This window comes from Myotis lucifugus, unplaced genomic scaffold, assembly GCF_000147115.1.
Source record: "Myotis lucifugus unplaced genomic scaffold, Myoluc2.0 scaffold_2, whole genome shotgun sequence".
NCBI lineage: Eukaryota > Metazoa > Chordata > Mammalia > Chiroptera > Vespertilionidae > Myotis > Myotis lucifugus.
The window spans coordinates 4,465,934-4,490,118 of record NW_005871050.1 but is presented as its reverse complement, the minus strand read 5'-3'; the positions used below and the strand labels follow the sequence as shown (position 1 = coordinate 4,490,118).

The following is a 24,185-nucleotide window of genomic DNA, read 5'->3' as shown; positions in this document are numbered from 1 at the left end:
TGCTTGTCTGTGTTTCCTATTAATTTTTGAATCAATGGAAACACAAATCTGTGTAATTAAAACATTAACTGTTATAGTCATAATTTTGAGATATAGTCTCAAATTGTGGGAAAGTTTGTGTGTTACAGAAACAGAGTGTGATTATTGGGTAGTATTAGCTGCCCACATTCAATGTATTTTCGTTGGCCACACAATTTAACATGTGTCCATATATGTCAGGCCCTGCGCCAGGGTTTGATTTTCAAGTGTAGAGAGCAAGACAGACTTCCGTGCCAGTTGTTACAGCAGTGTGGCGATCTTGATGTCAGGATGGGCCTTAGTCTCCATGTCTCGAGGCTCCAGAAGAATAAAACCTGTTTCCACCCCTCAAGTCTTGCCACAGCCCTTCATGTCCCCTGCAGCCAGCCAGAGGGAAGGGAATACCTCTCACTCATCTATGTAACATCTCTTTCACCCATCTACATAGCGTCTGGCATATAGCAGACTGCTTTCTCCTCAGTGATCTGACATGACACTTTTTACTGTAGCTTGTGTTCAGAATAACAGCAACCTTTCTTGGGTGCCTTAAGGTTAATTGAAGATCTGATTACCCATGAAGAATGACATTCTTAAAAATTACACATTAAGAATGAAAAAATTTAAGAAGCCAATTGACCACCCTCCTTAAACACAGTTTGACATGTTATTTTATCGTATAATTGTGTGTTTGATGTCATTTTATTTCAGTAAATGTGAGTCTTGGTAATTTTCTTTTCTATTTATTTTTTTAAAAAAAATTTATTGTTTACGGTATTACAAATAGTAGTACATATGTCTCTTTTGTTTTTTCCCACTGACCTCCCCCCAGCCTCCCCTACCCCCAAGCACTTGCCTTCATCCCCCCGCCCCCAGTGTCTTGTGTCTGTTGGTTGTGCTGGAGGTATACAAAGTGATGCAAAGCAAAGGACTCAATCCAAGAATACTCTGTCCAGCAAGACTATCAATCAAAATTGAAGGGGAAATCAGGAGCTTTGCAGACAAAAAAAAAAAAAAAAGGCTAAGGGAGTTTTTCTTTTCTATTTTTTAAAAAGTATGATTGCCCTGGCTGGTGTTGCTCATAGAAGGTTTGATTCCAGGTCAAAGGGACAGGCCTGTGTTGCAGGTTTGATCCCCCACACCAGTATGGACACATGCAGAGGCAACCAATCAATGTGTCTCTCTCATACAAATGTCCCTCTCTCTCCATTTCACTCTCCCTAAAATCAATGGAAATAATAATCTCAGGTGAAGATTAATAAAAAGTTATGATATTATGGTTGGAACACTGAACATGATCTACCCTCCTAAAAATTTTATGAATATATTTTTATTGATTTCAGAGAGGAAGGGAGAGGGAGAGACAGATAGAAATATCAATGGTGAGAGAGAATCATTGATTGGTTGCCTCTTGCATGCCCCCTACTGGGGATTGTGCCCACAACCCAGGCATGTGCCCCTGACCAGAATTGAACCTGGGACCCTTCAGTTCGCAGGCCAACACTCTATCCACTGAGCCAAACTGGCTAGGGCTACCCTCCTAAAAATTTTAAGTGCAGCGTGCAGTATTGTTCAGATAGGCCCAGTGTGTAGAGCAGATCTCCAGAACTTATTGCCCTTGCATAATTTAAACTTTAATCCCACAGAGTAGCAACTTCCCATTTCCCCCTCCCTTAGTAACCACCATTCTACCCTGATTCTAAACAGTGTGACTATTTTTGATTCCTCATGTAAGTGGAAAGATGCAGTATTTGTCCTTCTGTGACTGATGTGTTTCACTTAGCATTATGCCTTCAAGGTTCATTCATGCTGCTGCATTTGCTGAATTTCCTTCTTTTAAGGCTGAATAATATCCCATTGACAGAACACCCTGCATTTTCTTTATCCATTCATCTGTTGAGCTTTCTGAAATGCACATCTCACCAGTACTTCTCAACTGGTGGTTTCCACATCTCGCTTCTTGCGAAACGTGCTGCCATGAACATTGTGGTGCTAATATCTCCTGGAGATGCTGATTTCAATTCTTCTGGATAACTAGCTAGAGGGGGGATTCCTATATCACAGGGCAATGAGTAATTTAAAACATTTTAAGTTTCTCTTGCTTTCTATTTTCCAGTTTTATTGAGAAATAATTGACATACGTCACTGTCTAAGTTTAAGGTGTACAGCATGATGGTTTGATTTACATATTTTGTGAAATGATTATCAGAATAGGTTCAGCTAACATCCATTCTCTCATATCCTATCTAATAAAGATGGAATATGCAAGTTGACCATCACACCATAACAAGATGGCTGCACCCACAGCAAAGGCAGGGATTCCATAACACAAGGTAGCTGCGCCCACAGTGGAGGCCAAGTTCCCGTAACAAGCCTAACGAGCAATAACAGAGACCTGAGGCTGTGTGGCACTGGGCTGGGGCAGGGGCCCTGAGGCTGTGCCTCCCACCCAGTGGAGCTTGACAGGGGACCTCAGGCCACATCCCCCGCCCTGGCGCCAGGCTGGGGACCTCAGGCTGTGCCCCCAGCCCAGCAGGACTTGACAGGGGACCTCAGGCCACATCTCTTGCCCAGCAGAGCTTGACAGGAGACCTCAGGCCATGCCCCCCAGCCCAGCAGGACTTGACAGGGGACCTCAGGCTGCACACCCCACCAGGCAGGGCTGGATGGGGGACCTCAGGCCACAACCCCGGCCCCAGTGCCAGGAAAGGGGACCTCAGGCCATGCCCCCTGTCCCGGCACTGGGCCAGGGGACCTGAGACCGAGCCCCACACCCTGGCACCGGGCCGTGGAAACTGAGGCCACACCCTCTGTCCAGCGGGGCTTGACAGGGGACCTCAGGCCGTGCCCTCCACCCAGCGGGGCTTGATGGGAGACCTCAGGGTGCACCCCCCACCACGGTGCCAGGCTGGGGTACCTTAGGCTGAGCCCACTGTCCACAGGGCTTGACGGGGGACCTCAAGGCACGCCCCCTGCCCAGCCTGGGCTGGGGGACTTCAGGCCATGCCCCTAACCCCAGTGCCAGGCCGGGATACTGATGCTGGGCCCCCTCGCCTGATGGGGCTTGATGGGGAACCTCAGGCCACGCCCCCGGCCCAGGTGAGGGGACCTCAAGGCGTGCCCCCCACCCTGGTGCTGGGCCAGGCAACTGGAGGCCATGCTCCTCACCCTGCCGGGCTTGATGGGGGTGGGGCCGGCCGGGTCTGGATCTAGCCCATTGGGAGTGGGGCCGGCCAGGTCTGGGTCTCACGTGATTTTGAGGTGTATGTGGGTGGCGCGGACTTGACTATGGTTCCCGGGGTGCACCCTAGACTCTGACAGGAGGAAGATTTTCATATACATGTTATTAATTTTCTTTCATCTCTGACGCTTCTATTATAGAGAAAGGGCAAATAGCAATTTTAAAATATTTCCTCTAATTCCCTTTTAATGTGCATGAATTTTGTGCACCGGGTCACTAGTAGATACAATAAAAAGAAAGAAGATAAGGAAAAGAAAAAGGTTTTTGTTGTGATGACAACTCTGAGGATATACTCTTTCAACAACTTTCCTATACATCACACAGCAGTGTTAACTATGGCCATCATGTTGTACATTACCTCCCTAGTACTTAGTTATCTTACAACTGGACATTTGTACCTTTCTCCAATATTAACTTATATATTAGTTTATTACTGGGCTTACTACCTTGATGAAGAATTTTCTGCTTAACTTTTAGTCTTGTCTTCCTAACCTGTGACCTTCCTGAAGCTCAATACCCTGCCATCCTCAGTACCTGTGATGTTATCTAGAACATAATGGGAACCCAAAGACTGTTAAAGGAATGAAGCACTGTGGGCGGGAGTCAGTCTCCAAGAGAGCAAACAGAGTGACAGGATTGAAACGTCTATGAGTTTAAACGGGTGCCCTTGGGCTTATAGGCTAAGAGGGCCCTCATTCCCTTTTCCTGAGCTGTTCCTCCAGTCTCCCAACTCCAGATGCTCAGGACACAGAGCTGGCTGTCATGCACCTCCCCGCCCCATATACCGTCAATCATCAGAGACTGTGGATTCAGCCTCTTAATTCCTCCGGAATTCTTACCTTGTGTTTCATCTGCACACCACTGCCCTTAGCTCAGCCCACTTTGTCATCTGCAGTAGCCTCCTCACTAGTCTTTCTGTCTCCCATCTTGTCTCTCCTAATCCCCATCCAGGAGCCAGAGTGAGCTTTCTAAAATGTGCATGTCACCAGTACTTCTCAACTGGAGTCCATGATTTTTTCTGGACTGCCGGATGAGGTTCCAAATGCATCAGGTAGATTACTAGACTCTCCATTACCTGGCCTCTGCCTAGCACTCTAGCTTTCCCTCCAGCCACTCTGTGCTCTTCTCGTCAGGTCTTTGTATGAGACATCCCTTCACCTGGAATGCTGTTCATAACACACTTGCTCAAATCCATGTACAGGCTGGTAAAAGCATATTCTGAGCGTCTCAATTTTTGCTAAGACCCAAAAGCCGAGGACAAAATCGCAAGTGGTAAGGACCTTCCATTCTGAAGTTATCTTGAACCTTACCTCACAACATTTGTAAAAGAAACCAACTCCAGGTAAAATGCAATCTCAATGTGTAAGGTAAACAAATACAACTTTAAAATGAAAATGTAGAAATAGGTTCATGATCTTGGGGTAGACAAAAGGTTTCTTCACCAGAATTCAAACAGCACTAATAATAAAGGGGCAAAATAATAAGTTGAACTATGTAACACTTGGGCTAGTATTTCATCAAGGGACACCAGTAGGTGAGTGAAACCAGAAGCCAAGGAGTGGGAAGGGATATGTGTCCTACATTTTGGCAGTATTTAGAGAAGGTGAATAGCTATAAACCGATGGCACAACCATTCCTCTCCTAGGAAGTACCCTACAAATGGAGCCCTTAATCTCTGCAGTCATAGGACATGCGTCTTCAAGAAAATCTAAATAAACTTTAAAACAGAAGTAGAATGAACCAAGTTTATTAATAACTTGCATTGAAACCAAAAATTCACAGGAAATTAACAATGTTCAACTCTTGGGGCAGAAAGGAAATAAAATGAAAACTAATAACAAATTATTGTAAAATCACAAACAGAACATTGAATAAGTTTTGTGGCACGTGATCCTAGCTAGGCTTAAAGTTTGTAGCATTCAATGCTCTCATCATTCCAAAGAGCAAAGAAAGAAAACACAGAATTTACAGGTAGTTCGTTCCAGGTAGTGTCTCCACCCTTCTATAAGCCGCTCAATATTCCTAGTACTTGTGTGGTGGGTACTGTTCTCTGCCCTTCCCAGTACTGTATGAGTTGGACATCTTCCCTTATGCCTATCCTTTGAAAGTGCTCCATATTTCAGAAATGGACTGTGTTCAAGACTCAAATGATGCACAAACATAGCAAGGGGTTCTGACATGTGGTGTAAGTGGGAGTCAAGGGAAGTGCTTGTTGGCACTGTCAGGGAAGCATCCGCATGGTGCTCCAAGTACTTGTCAGTGGCAATCAAAAAGAAACAGCATAGACATTTCCACGTGACTAAAATATTGCACAGATACAGGTCAATTGGGCACATCCACATCTATTGGAATACTGACCCTAGATCAAAAAGGAATGCCAGCATTTATATGCTCCCTACTCATACCGATATCATGGTTGGCTTGGCACAAAGACATTTCTTCATAAAGATTAAACAAGACTTTCCTAGACAGAAAAAATCATGTCTAGAACAGTGGCAAGAATCAGTGAATACTCTAGGATTTATGTGCCTTGGAAGATAAGTTTTAAACACAGCAAAATACAAAGCTATTCTAATGCATAAGCTCAAACACAACTGTTCTTCTGAGACAGCCTAGTGCAAGTTAAAGCTTTGGTAGCTTATTGTCACTTTGTTTAGGAACTGTTTCCCTCAACAAATTTTCAAAGAATTCTTCTCTAAAGTGCATATTAAAGCGTGCTGTCTTAAGGACGCTTGCAGAACAATTAGTGCACTTCTATGGCTTCTCCCCTGAATGTTTTCTCGAATGAACAATAAGGCTGGATCTCTGCCTATAGCTTTTCCCACAATACTCACACGTAAATGGTCTCTCTGCAGTGTGTGACGCATAGTGCAAATTAAGGTCTGTTTGGCGTCGAAATGTTTTTTCACAACTCTGGCATTTGTGGGGTCTTCCACCTGTGTGGATTTTTAGGTGTTGCATAAATTGTTTTCTATTACAAAATCGCAACTTACACTCGGGGCAAGTGGATACTCCTTGACTAGAAGAGGTTTTCTGGTGTTCTGTGAGGTGTGACAACTGAGTGAATCGCTTCTCACACACGCTGCATTTATAGGGTGCCTCCCTTGTGTGAACTCGAAGATGCCTTTGCAGGTTTGACCTACGAAGGAATCTTTTCCCACACTCAGGGCACCCATGAGGGAGCTTTCCTGAATGAATTTTCAGGTGCCCCTTAAAGACCTTTATGGAAAGAAAATCTTTCCCACACTGAATACACTGGTGTAGTTTCTTTGGGGCACTGTTTTGTGCATAGCCTCTGGGGTTGAGAGGTTTTTCCTGGTTGGAGCTCTCAGCGCTCTCTCCTGGATAAGGATTCTGATCATAGAGAGGCAGTGTGTGGTCTCTGAGTAGCTGCTCTGCGGGATTTCCCATTACATATCTTAGCTCATCGAAGTCGTCTTGAAAATTGGGATCAAGAAGTACATTTCCATCTGAAGAAACAGAAAATAGATACATACTCTCCAGTTATTTCCGCTTTGACACATTTTCTCTCCCAAAATCAAAATGAAGACCGTGAACAGAAATTGCAGATGTCACCATGTTCCAAGAGGAATGGAGAGCTAGTGACTGAGAAGAGTTATACTCAATGCTACTGGGAAGATACGAACTTCTTCCAAGTGCCATCCCAAACCTTGTTGCCCTGGGAGTAAAGATTAATTTTCTCTCGTTTCTTCCCGAGCATTCCATGAACCCTCACTTACCTAGGTCGAAGTCAAAAAAGTCCAGGTCTTCTAGTTCCTTGCAATCCTGTAATTCCTGCCTGCAAGGCTCTTCAGGTGCAAGCTTTGGTGGTGGGTATTCTGGCCATAGGAGAGAGGGGAGGAAGGGTAGTTTGAGTCAACACAGGTTTTTCCAGAGTCCAGGTCTCTTCTTGGACACATGGCCTCTCAAGATTGCCTACTACCTTCTCAGCATTGCTTCACCAGGAGCCTCTGACAAGTCGTTTGTGTTGTGCTTGTTTGTTTTTTAGGATAAGAACAAGACCCAAATGGCGGGGTGGGGGTAGGTGTGTGTGCGGGGGAGATCTTCTATTGTGCTCAGTTCAAAGATATTTTCCTCCAGTCTATGGAAGGGAAGTGAATCAATTCTGGTGTGAAGTCAATGCACTGAATGAGTTCCACATCTGTTTTGAGAATGGAATTATGTAGGTGAGGGCCAGAACATGAATTCTATCTTCCTAAAGTGTTACCTTATTAAAACTGACAAACACTGTCTTATTGACTGCCAAGCAGAGAGAGAGAGAGAGAGAGAGAGAGAGAGAGAGAGAGAGAGGCCAAAGTATGGGGGTTAGGAATGGTTACTGGAATAATTTTAGTAAGAGATATTCAAATTAAGACAGCAACTGAGGTAGGTCAGCAACAGCAAAAATAATCCGTATATGTTTGCTTCAGCAGAAGTCTAGAAGTTGATTCTCTGGAAACTAACCAAAATAATCATCAAAAAGTGGTTCTCACTGTCAATCTAAGGACAACCAGAAGTTGTTTCTACACTCACTCTCCTCCTGGGTCTTACCACTGCCCCCTCAGTGAGAGTCGCTGTTGCTCCTGCCTCTTTCCACACACCTTCCTCGGCTCTGTTCAAGTTTACTGATCTGCAGTAAAGTGTGGGTTGGAAATGGCTCATTTCAGATTGAAATACAAGCCAATCTTTCAATATTAGGGTTTATGACATGACATGAGCAAGTTAGTTTGGCTAATGTTAATATGAAGGAAAATTTAACTTTCAGGACATTGTATCAAAGCATAGGACATCGACAAAATACGTTTCTACTTCCACAATGAAAATGTCATGTATTTCAAACAAATATAATTTAATATACAACTCTTTATTTTGTTTATGCTGTGTCTCGAAGGTAATGGTGGGATGACGGGGTAGGAGCCCAGGTCAAATCAAACTGGAAGTCATGCATCAGAGGAGAGCTGCTGTCAAGTGAAAGTGCGAGTGATCTCAAAAGTGGGGGTGGACAGAAGCATAGCCTTAGGGTGCCAGAAACTTGTTCGCCCAGAATATACCCAGTAAGAGAGACTTGAAAACCAGTTCAGGATGGCAGGATATGTTCACATGGTGGTTCCCATCCTGTACATAGAGCATAGAGTTGATACTCTTGAGGCTGTAGATTTCATCACAGGTGACCATGTGATGAAACCAACTCAGACACCTGACCCCAGGTGAAAGGCAGTCAAAGACAAGACTAGTCAAGGGCTAAAGCAGCCCTGGAGGCAGACTCTAGCACCCATGAGAACAAGGCCAGAAGTATCATATCACCAAGCAGCTGTGTCTCATGGACTTACCATTAGTCCAGCTGCCCCTTTCTGTGCAGCACCCAACCAAAGAGGACTGAGAGCTGTCACCTTACTTCCCCTCCCCAGCATAGTACTCCCAGGAGACAGTTTTCAAGGAGGCTGGCCCAAATTGAGCTCCTTGGTAGTTGTTAACCTCATGCACCTTTTCACTGTCTGCCAACCTCACCCCACCCACATCCCTCCTCTCTAACATTCAGATCTTTGAGGACCAGGTGCCCTCAACCTCCACTGTCTGGACTCTCAAAGCCCTGCTCCTGACACTATCACTAGTTTACATTCCCCAACCTATGCTCACAGCCCATGCCAGCTAAGGGCACTAACCATCCCCCTTTCACCCATCTCACACCCTTCTGTGGGGAACTGATATAGGGTTAAGCCTCGGACTGACCTGTGGGCAAAGTCATAAACAATTCCCAGCTTAGAGAGCACAGTCCTCCGTCCACACCTTTGGGAACCCCTGGACCCGCTGGGGCTGGACCCCAGCACCCTTCTGACCACAGATTCCACTAATAAAAATTGGCTTGGAAAATTAATCATTATTCATATCACACATACTCCCCTCAATTTCCTTTATAATATTCTTGCTGAAAGACTCCTTGCTGAGCAGACTCATTATCTTAAGAGATTTTGAATCCTGTTCGATCTAATAATGGGCATTGTGGGCAGCTATTCCCCAAGGGATGTTTCCTCCTCCTATTTATAAAAGCTATCCATTTTCATCCATTATTCAGTGTTTCTAACCAACCCCACCCCTGGAGAGCTCCTGAGCTCTCAAAAGAGATATCAAGGAAAAGAAGTAAAATCTTTGCCTTACCAGGAGTTTCCAGAAAGGGCAGGTCTTCTTCCCCAGCAGCACCATAGCATAGCTCCTGTGGGATCCACACATCTTCCAGTGGGGCCTCGGAGACAGTTCCCATTGCTTGGAATGGGGGTACCTCCAGGTGGATATTTGGTATCATGTCTGCTATTCCGACTACTGCTGGATCTTCCAAGAGCTTTTTCTGACTATCAATCTGGAGGAAATGCCAGAACCCATCACTCTAAAATCTGTCTAGACCAGCAGTGCCCAGTAGCAATATAATGCAAGCTACCCAAGTCATTAAAAATTTTCCTGTGGTCATATGAAAAATAAAATAAATAGATAAAGTCAATCTTAATAGTATGCATTATTTAAACCAGTATATCTAAAATATCATCTACACTAATAAAAGACAAAGATGCTAATTGACCGTACCTTTGCTACACCCACCAGCCAATCAGAGGGACTATATGCAAATCAACCCAACCAAGATGGCAGTTAATTTGCATATACCGGCTGGGAGAGAAGACTGAAGACAACGTAGAAGGGAGCAAAGTAGAGGCTGTGGAGACAAGAATGGAGCCAAGGCGGCTGAGGCGGAAGGCGGGAGCGGAACCGGGGCACGGAGGGCGGTGGGTCACGGAGTGGGGGTGGCGGCGGCGGCGGCGGCGGCGGCGGCGGGAGGGAGCCGAGGCAGCAGAGGCAGGAGTGAAGCCCTATTCTTGCAAGAATCTTCCTGCAATGGGCCTCTAGTAATTTCATAATGTAATCAGTATGAAGAATTATTAATGAGGTATTTTACCTACTTTATTGTTCACCCTAAGTCTTCTGAATGGGGTGTGCATTTTATACTTATACCATATCCCAATTTGGACTCGCCACACTTCTAGTACTCAAGACCCACCTTTGGCTGGTGCCTACCATACTGATAATGCAGGATTAGACCACAGGAAGAAAATAGTCTCTTGTAGAAAGCCAAGCAAGGAGACACAGAAAGGAACGGAAATCATAAATGCATTCCAGCCTGGAGGCAGGAAACTTTGGAAGAATCCTTCACACAGGCTAACTGCAGAGCCCCATCTATATCCAAGACTCCTTTGCCCCTAATGCCCAACAAGAAGTACTCCCTCCCATCTCCAAAGATGCTGCCCTGTGCTCAGCTATCATATGTCCCAAAAACGTTTTACTGGGTGGTTCTGTTCAGAGGACAGGGTCACCGTTCCCAGGAGGTGTTTTGGAAATGATGGCAGGTGGTGGCTATCAGAATTAGTGGGCAGAAACGCAAGTATAGATAATGCACAGTGCAGAATTGCTCCTGTGCCCCACCTACCTTCAAATATTCATGTAGGTAAAAAGAATCTGTCAAGAACCTCACACTGCTGGTCATATAATCACAAAATATTTTTGCAGATGTTAGCATAACTTGAATTTTCTGGGAAAGCACTCCTTTGGAAATCAAAGTCATGGTGATGTAAAGTACAGCAAAGGAAATATAGTCAATAATATTGTAGTAACTATGTACGGTGCTATGTGGGTACTGGAAATATCAGGGGAAACATTTTGTAAAGTATATGATTGTCTAACCATTATGCTGTATATCTGAAACTAATACAAAATAATATTGAATACAAGATTTGACTTTGGGTGATGGCTACACAATGCAATATACTTATCATGCATGTATCATAGAAATGTATACTTAAAACCTATATGACTCTATTGGCCAGTCATACAATAAATACAATTTACAAAAAAAGAAAAAATAAATAAGTTTTTTAAAATAAGACTATACTACTATTTAGTCAGATTCATTCATTTTTTTTTCTCCTTTGGAAAATCATACAATCAGCAGCAGCACTGTTCATAGTGCTTAAGCTGTATTCATCCTACTAATTGCCTGTCACCTTCACAGTGAATCTGTGCAGAGAGGCAAGCATCTGACAACTTCATCAGATATTCTGATGTGCTCAAGCCCAGATATGTGCACACTGAAAAGTTTTTAGTTTGCAATAAACTACCTACCTATTCCTTTATATTTCTTCTAGATTCTACTTGACTCAGATTTGGCCAACTTGGTTTGCAAAGATCATATAGTAAATATGATCATATAGTAAATATTTTAGGCTTTGTGTGCCACATTCCTTCTTCCTCTTTTTTTGAACAATGCTTTAACAGCTCAAATCCATTATTAGCTTAGGGGTATACAAAACATGCTGTGGGTGGATCTGGTCTGCAGGCCCTAAAGCATAACACCAGTGTTTTTTGATGAATGACTGTAGGTAGGTTATGTTACCTATGAATTTCATTTAAGTATATTTACTGGGACATTAGAATATATTTGTTACAGAGGAGAATTGGCTAAGATGAGGTTGGAAACCACTGACCCATATGCTTTCTCCAGTAGAAGAGACATGAAAAGGACTGTGCAGAAATTTTGGCTGAAGAATGACACAGAGACAAATGTCAGATCCAATCCCACCTGCCTCTGATACCCTTTTGGTCTAGTTTCTCAGATCCCAAACTCTTTTCTCACCTTTGTCTCTGTTGTCTCAGGTTTCATCTGTATTTCTTCTAAGAGTGACAGAATTCTTTGTGTACTCTCCGGGCATTGTTCTGTCACCCAGGTCTCTAGCTCCTGGGGCATAATTGTTAGGTATTGTTCCAAAGTTAGAAGCTTCACCATTTGTTCCTTAGAACGCATCTTTGGCTTCAGCCATTCAGAGCAAAGCTCCAGGAGTTTGTTGAAAACATCAGTAGGTCTGACTGCTTCTTTGTAATGGAACTGCCTGAAGCACTGATGGAAGACTTCAGAATCATTATAGTCCTCCTGAAACACTGAGCCCAGATTCAAGGAGGCCTGGGTTGCAGAACCCAAGACAGTCATCATTGCTGCCTTCCAGCAATGTACAATTTACCTGCTGTCTAAATTCCCAGGTTCCAATGTGTTTCTTTGTGTATTTCCTGGGGGGTAGACACCTACTGCTGAGGAAAGTGCAAATGAGAGAAACAGCATTGCTTATCAAAGGGGATCCTTATCTCCCTTAAATGCTTGCTTTTTAGCAAAGCCCTAAAGAAGCAGATTATATTCTTTTGGGTAATTTTAAGAATCTGACAAAAATGTTAAAAGAACCCCTTGGAGTGGTTCAGTGGTTGAAGTGGCTCAGTGGTTGAGCGTCGACTTATGAACTAGGAGGTCACGGTTCAATTCCCAGTCGGGGCAAATGCCCAGACTGTGGGCTTGATGTTGGAAAAATTGGAGCGATACATACAATAAAAATGAAACTAGTCCACCTTATTACACCGTATACAAGAATAAATTCCAAATGGATTAAAGATTTAAAACTACTACAAGAAAACATAGGCAGTAAAATCTTGGACATTTCTCTTAGGAATATATTTTCTAATATAGTTCCTAGGACAAGGAAACCCAAAGAAAAAATAAACAAATGGGACTAGATCAAACTAAGAAGTGTTTACACAGCAAAGAAAACCTTCAACAAAATGAAAAGACTGTCTACTGAACATGGAAAGATATTTCTCAGTGATATATTTAATAAGGGGTTAATATTCAAAATTAATTTAAAAAAAAACACATACAACTCAACACCAAAAAAATAACGATTCATCCTATTAAAAATATACAGAGGATCTTAATAGAGACTTCTCCAAAGAGGACATACAGATGATAAAACAGACATATGAAAAAGTGCTCAATGTCACTAATCACCAGAGAAAAGCAAACTAAAATCTCAATGAGATATCACCTCACACCTGTCAGAATGGCTATTATCAATAAATCAACAAACAATACATGTTGGTTAGGATATGGAGAAAAGGGAAGCCTTGTGCACTGTTGGTGCAAATGCAGATTGGTGCACACACTATGGAAGAGCAACATCGAACAGACTGTCAAACTACAGCGGGAAGGCCCTGGAGGGTTGGGGGGATGGGTTGGAGATCAACCGAAGGACTTGTATGCATGCATATAAGCATAACCAATGGACACAAGACACTGGGGGGTATGAGAGGCTAGGGGAAGGTCAAGGGGAGAAAAAAAAGGAGACATATATAATACTCTTTGTAATACTTTAAGCAATAAAACAATTTAAAAAACAGTATGGGAATTGCTCAAAAAGTTAAAAATGGAATTGCCTTATGATACAATAGCTCCACATACGGGTATATATCCAAAGAAATCCAAACCATTAATTTGAAAGACTATATGCACCCCTATGTTCATTGCAGCATTATTTATAATTGTCAAGATATAGAAGGCACCCACGTGTACATCAATAGAAGAATGGATACAAAAATTGGTGGTTCACCCTGGCTGGTGTGGCTCAGTTGGTAGGGTGTCATCCTGAATACCAAAAGGTTGCTTGTTCAATTCCACATCAGGGCTGTGGGCTCAATCCCAGGTAGGGGGAGGGGAGCAGGAGGCAGTCTATCAATGTTGTGCGCTCCCATCCATGTTCCTATCTACTCCCTTCCTCTCTCTCTCTCTCTCTCTCTCTCTCTCTCACTCTCTCTCTCTCTCTCTCAAAAAAATCAGTGAACTATTCTTTAAAAAAAGTGGTGGTACATATATATAATAGAATATCATTCAGCCATAAAAAGAAGGAAATGTTACCATTTGCATGGATGAACCTAGAGGGTATCATGCTAAGTGAAATAAGTCAGTAAGAGAAAGACAAATACCATATGATTTTACTTATCTGTGACATTAAAAGAACAATATAAACAAACAAACTACAAACTCATAGAAACAGAGATCAGACTCATGTTTTCCAGACAGGAGGCAGTTTGTGGGGCTGGGTGAAAAATGTGAAAGGATTAAGAAGTACAGGTGGTAGTTACAAAATAATCACAGAGATTGAACTACAGCATAAGAAATGTAGTCAGTAATATTGCAATAACTATGTATGGTGCTAAATGGGTACTAGAAATTTGAGGAAGGGACACTTTCTAAAATATATGATTGTCTAATTACTATGCTCTGCAATGGAAAGTAATACAAAACTATGTTGAATATAAACTGTAAAAAGTAAATGAACGTATGTTAAAAATGTAAATGCAACGATTTAAATAAAAGTGATCTTGGCAAAAAAAAGAGATTTATTTGGATGAAAATGTTAGACATATTGTTTAAAAATCACTCACATTGCCAGAAATATACTTATTTATATGTAGGGAAAGTTTTGACATATTGTGAGACATCTTACAATATAAAGCAACAACAACAAAATCTGATGAAAGCCATGGACTCACTTGCTAGAAAATTACACACATTTCCAATTCTGAATCCAATTTCCAAAAAGTTTATAAAATGTCCAAACCCATCCATAAAACCTCTAGAACTGCTATCCAATATGGTAGGCACTAGAGCCAGTGGATATTTACGTTGAAATTTATTAAAATAGCACATCACCTGGCTGGTGTGGCACAGTGGTTGAGTGTTGACCTATGAACCAGGTGGTCACAATTTGATTCCTGGTCAGGGCACATGCCTGGGTTGCAAGCTCAATGCCCAGTGTGGGGCGTGGGGGAGGCAGCTGATCAATGATTCTATCTCATCATTGATATTTCTACCTCCATCTCCCTTCCTCTCTGAAATCAATAATCTATATATATATAAAACCCTAATATGCAAATAGACCAAATGGCAGAACAATTGAACAACCGGTCGCTATGATTTGCACTGATCACCAGGGGGTGCGAACGGAACATGGCGGGTGTAGGCAGCAGGCAGCAGAACACGGAACATGGTGGGCGTTGGCTGCAGTGGGATGGTGGAGCAGGTGAGCAGGGGCACCAGACCAAAGCGGGGCACCGGTCACTGTCATGGGGGTGAGCCCCTGGTGGTTACTGAAAGTTCTTTGCTCTCACTTGCTGCAGTCCTGCCTGGCACTCGCATCTGCTGCCGGGCGCTGGAGCTGCCGCTCGCACCCGCTGCCAGCGATGACCCAGCTTGCACCTGCAGCTGATGCCAGAGCCACCGCTCACACCTGCTGCCAGTGCCCAGCACATGTCCCAATCGCTCGGCACCATCAGCAGGTGCGAGTGGCGGCTGCCGGCCCCGATTGCCCCTGAGGGCTTCTCCACTTCCCCCTGCTCCTGAGCGGCAATCGGGGCAACAGCCATCACTCACACCCACTGACGGCACCGGCCCCCACTTGCACCTGCTGATGGCACAGAACAATTGGGGCCAGTGCCGGCAGCGGGTATGAGCAGGGGCGGTGCTGTCAGCACATGGCAGGAATGGGGCTGCTTGCCAACAGGGGACCAGGAGGCCGTGGTGGGAGGGGCCAGGCGGGAGTGCAGAGGATGGGCTGAGACCTGCCTCTGTGCCCATTGTAGCCTCATGGCCCACAGTTCCTTTCAAGGTGCACAAATTCATGCACTGGGCCCTTAGACTCTTACATAAAAGGCTTGTGGCCGTCACGCTGTAACGCCATCACAACCAAACGAGCAGCGGCTCTTGCGGCGGGTGGGGCAGAGTGCAAGCTAGGAGTGGCAATGATGGGAGTGGCCAGCTGAGGCAAGCGGAAGCGAGTTACTCGCGCATGATTTCGTGCACACTGGGCCTCTAGTAAAAAGTATATTTAAATAAAATAAAATACCATATCATCTCCTAGCTCAGTGGTCGGCAAACTGCAGCCCCTTGAGTGTGACTCTTCCACAAAATACCACGTGCGGGAGCGCACGTACAGTGCGATTGAAACTTCGTGGCCACACTCAAGGGGCCAAAGAGCCGCATGTGGCTTGCGAGCCGCAGTTTGCTGACCACTATCCTAGCTACATTGCCAGAGTAATACTTATTATACTAGTGAGGAAACCTGAAAGTTCACATAGCTTTTAGTAACCCTCAGTCACCTGCAGTTATGGGCATCTTAGCAAGAGCCATGCCCTGCAAAGACAGCAACTTATCAATCTCTCATATTTCTCCACTTCAGGTATGTATAGTTGAGCCAACATCATCAGGAACCTCATATGCACTGGCATTCCCAGGGTCTTTCTCATGACAAAAACACACTGCCCAAAGTAGGCCATCAGGATCTGGTCTGCATTAATAACAAAAGACAGCTATCATGTTCAGCATGCTAAGTACCAGGTGCTATTCCAAGCCATACACACACACACACACACACACACACACTGAGTGGCCAGATTATTATGACCACTTGACGTTTGTAGGCAAATTAGCTATAATTTCACGCTGAAGTTGCTAGAGAGCCAGACCATTATAAATAGGGAAGCAGGTTGTTTACCATGACAGTAGAAGTGTGATTTTTTTCTGAAGATATGGGTAAACAACGCGATTTAACAGCCTTTGAACATTATATATATATATATATCCAGATTATTATGACCACCCCATCAGTACTTCGTTGGGCCACCTTTTGCCTTCAATACTGCGGCGATTCTTCCTGGCATTGACTCCACGAGATGTTGAAAGGTGATGCGAGGAATCTGACACCATGCCTGATGAATAGCACTGTCCAGTTCTGTGAGATTTGATGGTTGTGGAACCAGCTGCCTGATGGCTCTTTTAACTTCGTTCCACAAATGCTCAATTGGATTGAGATCTGGTGATTGTGGGGGCCACCTAAGCAAAGTAAAGTCCCCCTCATGTTCTTGAAACCACTCCTGCACAATATGAGCACCATGGCATGGCGCACTGTCTTGTTGGAAGAAGCCATCTCCATTGGGATACTCCATCAACATGATAGGATGAACTTGATCAGCAGTGATACTTAGGTATGTTGTGCTATTCAGACGTTTATAATGATCTGGCCCTCTAGCAACTTCAGCGCAAAATTATAGCTAATTTGCCTACAAACATCAGGCGGTCATAATAATCTGGCCACTCAGTGTATATTGTTGTAGCTCTAAACAGTGCCCCAGCCCCCCCCCTTCATTTCCAGCCCCCGTTTGGGGTCCGGGACATGTGCCGCGCCTCTTTCAACCCCCACCCCCACCCCCACCCCGCCCGCGAAGAGACCGTAACTCGGCCTCGCAGCCACCCTCCTTCACATCCTGCTCCCTGTTGGCGGTGGGGTGCCCCCCACTGTCGCCACACGCCCCCGACTGTGAAAGGCACCAAAGCCCATTTGCTCGCTGCCCGCGCCGTTCCTGGCCTTCGGTGGAGGGACGGCACCTGCACCGGCGCCTCCGCGCCTTCCATCCCCGCGCCCGTGTTGGGACGGGACGCGCCCCCACTTACATTCCCACGCACGTTGAGGAGCAGACGCCCCGCCCGCGCCCGCTCCCAGGCCCGGGGCCAGGACAGTGCCGCGGCGAGCCGTCGGAAGGAGCGTCCCGGGAGCCCGCTCCGCGCACCCACCGGAGCCCCCCCTCCCCCCACCGGAGCCCCCCCTCCCCCCACCGCGTGCCTAGAGACTCACTTCCTGACCGCGCGCTCGCCGGCTGGTCCTGGTGCCGCGGTCCCGGCCCTAGGCGCCCATCAGCCTAGGCTCCGCCGGGCCGACTGCGTGCCACCCGCGGGCAGACCGGCATTTTGCTCCAAGTGGCTCTGGGGGCGGGGCCAACAGGGTCTTAGAGCTGCGAGTGGCGGGCTGGGCGCGGGCGACAGGAGCGGGTGGGGGTGGGACCTCTAGGGTTTCCGGAGGCCGCGGGGGGATTCTGTGCCCTCGGAGGCAGGAGATTCCTGGAGAGCTGGTTCGGAGGTTAGAGCGTCAACCCGAGGAATGACGGTTCTTGGTTTGATCCCGGTCAAGGGCACATACCAGTTCTCATTCCTGGAGAACGCAGACTTCGGCCCTGGCCGGTTTCGCTCAGTCGATAGAGCGGCGGCCCGAGTACCGAAGGGTCCCGGGTTCGATTCCGGTCAAGGGCACAGGCCTGAGTTGCAGGCTCGACCCCCAGTAGGGGGCGTGCAGGAGGCAGCCCAATTGGTGGTTCTCTCTCATCATTGATGTTTTTCGCGCTCTCTCCCTCTCCCTTCCTCTCTGAAATCAATAAAAATATTTAAAAACAAACAAACAAACAAACTCAGATTTCTCACCTGCACCCCCAAACCCTGAGCTCCTGACACTCGCATTAAGGGCATTTTAATAAGTGTTCCTGCGATTTGACTGGCCTGTTGTTGTTCTAAAATTTGCGTTTTGACCCTTTTGGAGGTTATGAAACACGAGAGACCTCAAACTTGAAAGAAATAATGATCCAGGTAGAATTATTAAATTATTAGATGTTTAAATGTCTCTAAAAATGTAGGGACCACGTGAATCAGCAATTTCACTCCCTAGTTTATATATATATATATATATATATATATATATATATATATATATATCTCCAAGACAGCTCAAAATATGTCCACGCAAGCAAGTGTACACAAATAAGCATGTCAACTTTATTAATAAGAGCCAAACAGAGCCCTAGTTGGTTTGGCTCAGAGGTTAGAGCGTCAACCCGAGGAATGAAGGTTCTTGGTTTGATCCCGGTCAAGGGCACATACCTCCATTGCAGGCTCGATTCCTGGTTGCCAGTCGCAGGCAGCCAATCAACGTGTCTCTCTCATATCAATGTTTCTCTCTCTCTGCCCCCCCCCAATTCTCTCTCTAAAAAGAAAATCAATGATGAGGATTAGCGCGCACACACACACACACACACACACACACACGGGGAAACAACACAAATGTCCATCCATTGATTATTGGATAAACAAAGTGGTATACCTGTGCAATGGGGGAGTGTTTAGCCACGTAAGAAAATGAAGTAGTGATGCCTTCTACCACATGTATTTTGAAAACAGTGTGCTAAGTGAAAGAAGCCAGTCACAAAGTACTGTACATCGTAGGACTCCATGTGTAGGAAATGTACGAAATAAGCAAACCCATAGAGCCAAAACTGAGATTTGTGGTTGCCAGGGCTCGTGGTGTTGGGGATGATAGTGATGATTGCTGATGGGTGTCTGTTTTCTTCTGGAATAGGTAGTGATGTTACATGTTTGCAGAGCTTTATGAATATACTAAAATCACAAAATTTACATTTTAGAGAGTGATATTTATAGTATGCTGATTTTGTCTCAATGAATAAATTAAATCGCCTGGAGATTAGTTGGTCCTCTTTCTAAAAGTACCTCTGCTATTTCAACATATCCTGTTCTAAATTTGTTTAATCTTATTTTTTTCTAAATATAGCTGGTATACAATCTTATATTGGTTTTATTAGTTTCAGGTGTACAATATAGTACCTTACAATGTCATCACCACACAAATTATAGTAATCATCTGTCACTGTGTACACTAATCAAAATATTATAGACTATATTCCCCTACCTCTTTCCCCCCTTCCCCATACCTCCTCACTTCTGGTTACCATTCTTTTGGTATGTTTTTCTATGAGGCTATTTTTGTTTTATTTTCTTTGCTTGTTTTAGTTTTTTAGATTCCACATGTAAGTGGAACCATAAGGTATTTGTCTTTGCCTGCCAGGCTTATTTCACTTAGCATAGTGCCCTCCAGGTCTGTCTGTGTTGTTGCAAATGGCAAGATTTCATTCTTTTTTATTGCTGCATAATATTCCTGTGTGTGTGTGTGTGTGTGCGTGTGTGCGCACGTACATTTTCTTTATCCATTCATCTGTTGATGGACACATAGTCTGCTTCTATATATTGGCTGTTGTAAATAATGCTGCAATGAACATAAAAGTACATATATCTTTTTGAATTAGTATCTTTCTTTTCTTTTTTTATCATTCAAAAATCACTTCTATTGTTGTGGTAAACAACCTGCTTCCTTATTTATAATGGTCTGGCCCTCTAGCAACTTCAGTGCAAAATTATAGCTAATTTGCCTACAAATGTCAGGTGGTCATAATAATCTGGCAACTCAGTGTGTGTGTGTGTGTGTGTGTGTGTGTGTGTAATATATATATATATTTATTTATATATATTTATGTATATATAATTGATTTCAGAGAAGAAGGGAGAAGATGAGACAGAATCATTGATCAGCTGCCTCCTGCACACCCAAACTGAGGAATGAGTCTGCAACCTGAGCATATGCCCTGACCAGTAATTGAACCATGACCTCCTGTTCATTGTTCGATGTTCAACCACTGAGCCATGCCGGCCGGGCATTACTACCATGTTTGAGTGCTTACATCATTATGCTAGCCAGTTACTCTGCCAAATACATTTCTATTTATTCATTCATTTAATTAATATCTGTTGAGTGCTGACTAATATATTCTCCTGAGCATTTGGAATAAATCAATAAACAGAAAGACAAAAACTTTGATCCATGTAGAAATAACATTCTTGTGGCTTGAGGAAATGGTAGATGCTAAAGCAATAAATAAGTAAAACATATGGTATGTTGGAAATTTGGAAAAATATACCAGGAAAAGAAGTTCTGGAGTGCTGGGGAAGGGTGGCAAGTTGTACGTTAGAATAGGGTAGTAGTCAGAATAAGCTTCATTAGAAAATTAATAGTTGAGCAAGGACTTGAAGGAAGTTAGAGAGTTAGTGAGATAGATATTTGGAATAAGAACTATCCTGGGTGAGACTTTGAAAGCAAAAAATGTATATAATGCAAAAAAAATCAATATAAGGTTAGGAGAAAAAATGTAGAAAACTGTCATTCTTTACAGATGATAGGATTTTCTACTTAGAAAGCACAAAGAATCAAATATTTTTAAAACATATTTTATTGTTGATAGTATTACAGATATTTCTCATTTCTCCCCCTCCAACTCCTTCCTCCCAGCCTCTACCCACTCCAGGTTTTTATTACCCTATTGCCCATTTCCATGGGCTATGCATATAAGTTATTCAGTTTATCTTTCCTCGTCCCCCCAACCCCACATAGAGGTATGTCAGTCTGTTCCATGCCTCCATGCTTCAGGTCTTATTTTGATGTTCAATTTCAGATATTTTTAATGTTTATTTTTTATTAAATTTTTATTGTCAAAAGTATTACATATGTCCTCCTTATTTGCCCCTTTGACCCCTTGTAGCCGACCCCCGCCCTTTGCCCCAGGCCTTCACTACACTATTGTCTGTGTCCATGAGTTATGCATATATGCTTACAAATTCTTTGGTTAATCTCTTCCTACTCACCCCTACCCCCGCCTTCCCTCTGAGAGAATCACATATTAATCATTCAAATTATTAAGAAAGTTTAGCAAGCATGCTAGATATAAAATCAATCTAAAAATCATTTTTATTTCTACCAAAGAGTCCAATAGAAAAGTGGACAGGGGAAAAAAAAGCGGCCAGAAGATTTGAAAGAAGCAGTTCTTAGAGAAGGAAACCAAATTGCCAATAGACATTGAAAAGATACTCTGCATGCGGGGCCGCTGTGGTTCAGTGGTTGAGCATTGACCTATAAACTACTAGGAGGTCACGGTTTGATTCCCACTCAGGGTGCATGTCCGGGTTGTGGGCTCGATCCCCAGTGGGGGAGTGTGCAGGAGGCAGCCAATCAATGATTCTCTCTCATCATTGATGTATCTATGTCTCTCTCCCTCTCCCTTCCTCTCTGAAAGCAATGAAAATATATGTTTAAAAAATAAAAGATGCTTGGCTTCCTCAGTAACTGGATAAATAAATGTAGATTAAATGCACAATGACATGCCAATTCACATCTCTCAGACTGGCAAAAGTTTTAATTGGTTATATTGAGAATAGGACAGGATAGGTGGTGCAACTTTTATCCACTGATGGGAGGCATATGATTGCTGCCGACACTTTGGAAAACGGAATTAGCTAATAAGTGTTCAAGATGCACACATTTTGGCTCACATTATGACTCCTGAGTGTATATCATAGGGAAACCCTTGCCCATTGGCAGGCAAACACTACAAATAACCTTGGCACATAATAAGCACCCAATAACTCTAGGAAAAGGGGCTGCATAAATACATAAATTATGAATGATTCATAACATGACGGACTATTCAGCCTTCTACTCCAAGTGTGGTCCAGCACCACAGGGTTCATTCTTACTTTCCTTCTTGCTTATTTGTAACTTATTTTGGGGGACAGTGAAAACCTGACTTCTAACGTCCTGTGAACCTACTTTCATTTTATCAAAATGGTGCTTTACTATATAGATTTCATCCTCTTTCTTACTTTCTTCATCTGTAGATTTGCTGTGTGTATATCTAATCTTTTACTTCCAAGTATAGCATACGATTTCATCATGTGTATCCACTTATCTTACTCACCTGCTTTCTTTGCAGAAAAAAATATATTACCTCTAAAAAGAGCTTAGGCAAAGACTTCATCAACAGTGCCTAAGCAGAATCAACCTCACTGCCTCTGCAATTGATGTTCTCTCAACCTGCATGGCTCTTCCTCTAGCTTTTTCACAGTTATTTCCTTCCCATAGTCCCTCGGATTTCAGCTAAAATGTAACCTCCTTAGAGTTGCTTTCCCTGACCAAATTCTATGAAAGAGTTCTCTTCTAGTGTGAAATACTCTATTACATATTCCTGCTATATTGTATGTCCCTGGTTACTAGCTGAAAAATCTTATCTATTGATTTACTTACAAATGTATTGTCTGTCTCCCACCCCCACCTTACTCCCCAATTAAATATTACTAGTAGCTCCTTGGGAGCAAGGATTTTGTTGCCTTTCTTTACTATGCTTTCATCACATAGAACAACGCCTGGAGGATAATCAGTGTTTAATAAATACTTGAAGAAGTATTGAATGAGAGAGGGGTGATAACCTGGGCAATTCAAGGCAACCTATGGAGAGGATCTGGTTTCAAGATGACTCAGACCAAATCAGAATATTTCACTTTCCCACTTGTCTCTTTCTTAACAGTATTCCTTCTTACTCCCGTTAATGTTATACAGTTAGTTGTAAAGAGAAGGAGTATTGCTCAGCAGATCTGAGATCCAGATCTGAGATCCAGTCCTAGCTAGGTCTCTTCGGGTTTTGTGCTCACACGGCTCGGGCTACAATTTGTAGGTGAAATTGTCCAGTAACTTGGAATTTCTGTGATATTGGTTAACTCCCTGGTGTAGATGAGTTGCAGTCTGTAGTAAAATGATGTTGCTAACGCTACAAAAGCTCTGTAAAAGGCATTGGGGAGGGTTGTGAACAGGAGGGGCCTTCTGATGAGCCTACTGTACAGAATCAGCATAGCCGTCCCTACACTCCAACCCCTCACCCCCCAGGGGGGCAGCGCCTTTCAATTAGCTCAGGCTCTCTAACTCTGCTCTTAGGAGTTTGGGTTAGCAGGCCCAGTGGCATCTCCCATGACAGTGATGGCGAACCTATGACACGCGTGTCAGAGGTGACAGGCAAACTCATTTTTTGGTTGATTTTTCTTTGTTAAATGCCATTTAAATATATAAAATAAATATCAAACATATAAATCTTTGTTTTACTATGGTTGCAAATATCAAAAAACTTCTATATGTGACACGGCACCAGAGTTAAGTTAGGGTTTTTCAAAATGCGGACACGCCGAGCTCAAAAGGTTCGCCATCGCTGTCCTATGAGGCTTGCTTGCGGAGCCGGTGCGATGGGCGGGGCTACATCTGCAGCCGGGGCTTTGTGGCTCCCAGTAAGGGGTGTGGCTACGATAGGGGCGGAGCTACGCTGGCAAGATGGCGGAGCAGTTCTAGGGCAGCAGAGGAGGAGCAGTAGCTACTGCTGCTGCGGAGAGCCGCGCCAGGGAGGAGACCGAGGGCGGGGCTTGAGGGTGCCCCGGCTTCAAGTCCACCTGCCCTTGGCTCCTGCTCCTGCTGGTCAGCGAGGCCGGAGACTGCCCGGCCCATGGCGGTGTCAGCGGCTCTGTCGGTGG

General features: G+C 44.0%; 1 protein-coding gene across 1 annotated transcript; it reads right to left on the bottom strand.

The window, feature by feature from the left end:
• Positions 1 to 4,987: 4,987 nt before the first annotated feature.
• LOC102422227 (zinc finger protein 449-like) lies at positions 4,988 to 12,284 on the bottom strand. The gene is made up of 4 exons (XM_014458206.1): positions 11,931 to 12,284; positions 9,413 to 9,611; positions 6,997 to 7,095; positions 4,988 to 6,726 (listed from the first exon to the last, which is right to left on the bottom strand). Exons 1-4 carry the CDS (start codon positions 12,282 to 12,284, stop codon positions 6,011 to 6,013), a joined length of 1,368 nt encoding a protein of 455 aa, XP_014313692.1. The 3' UTR covers positions 4,988 to 6,010.
• Between the last annotated feature and the right edge of the window lie 11,901 nt (positions 12,285 to 24,185).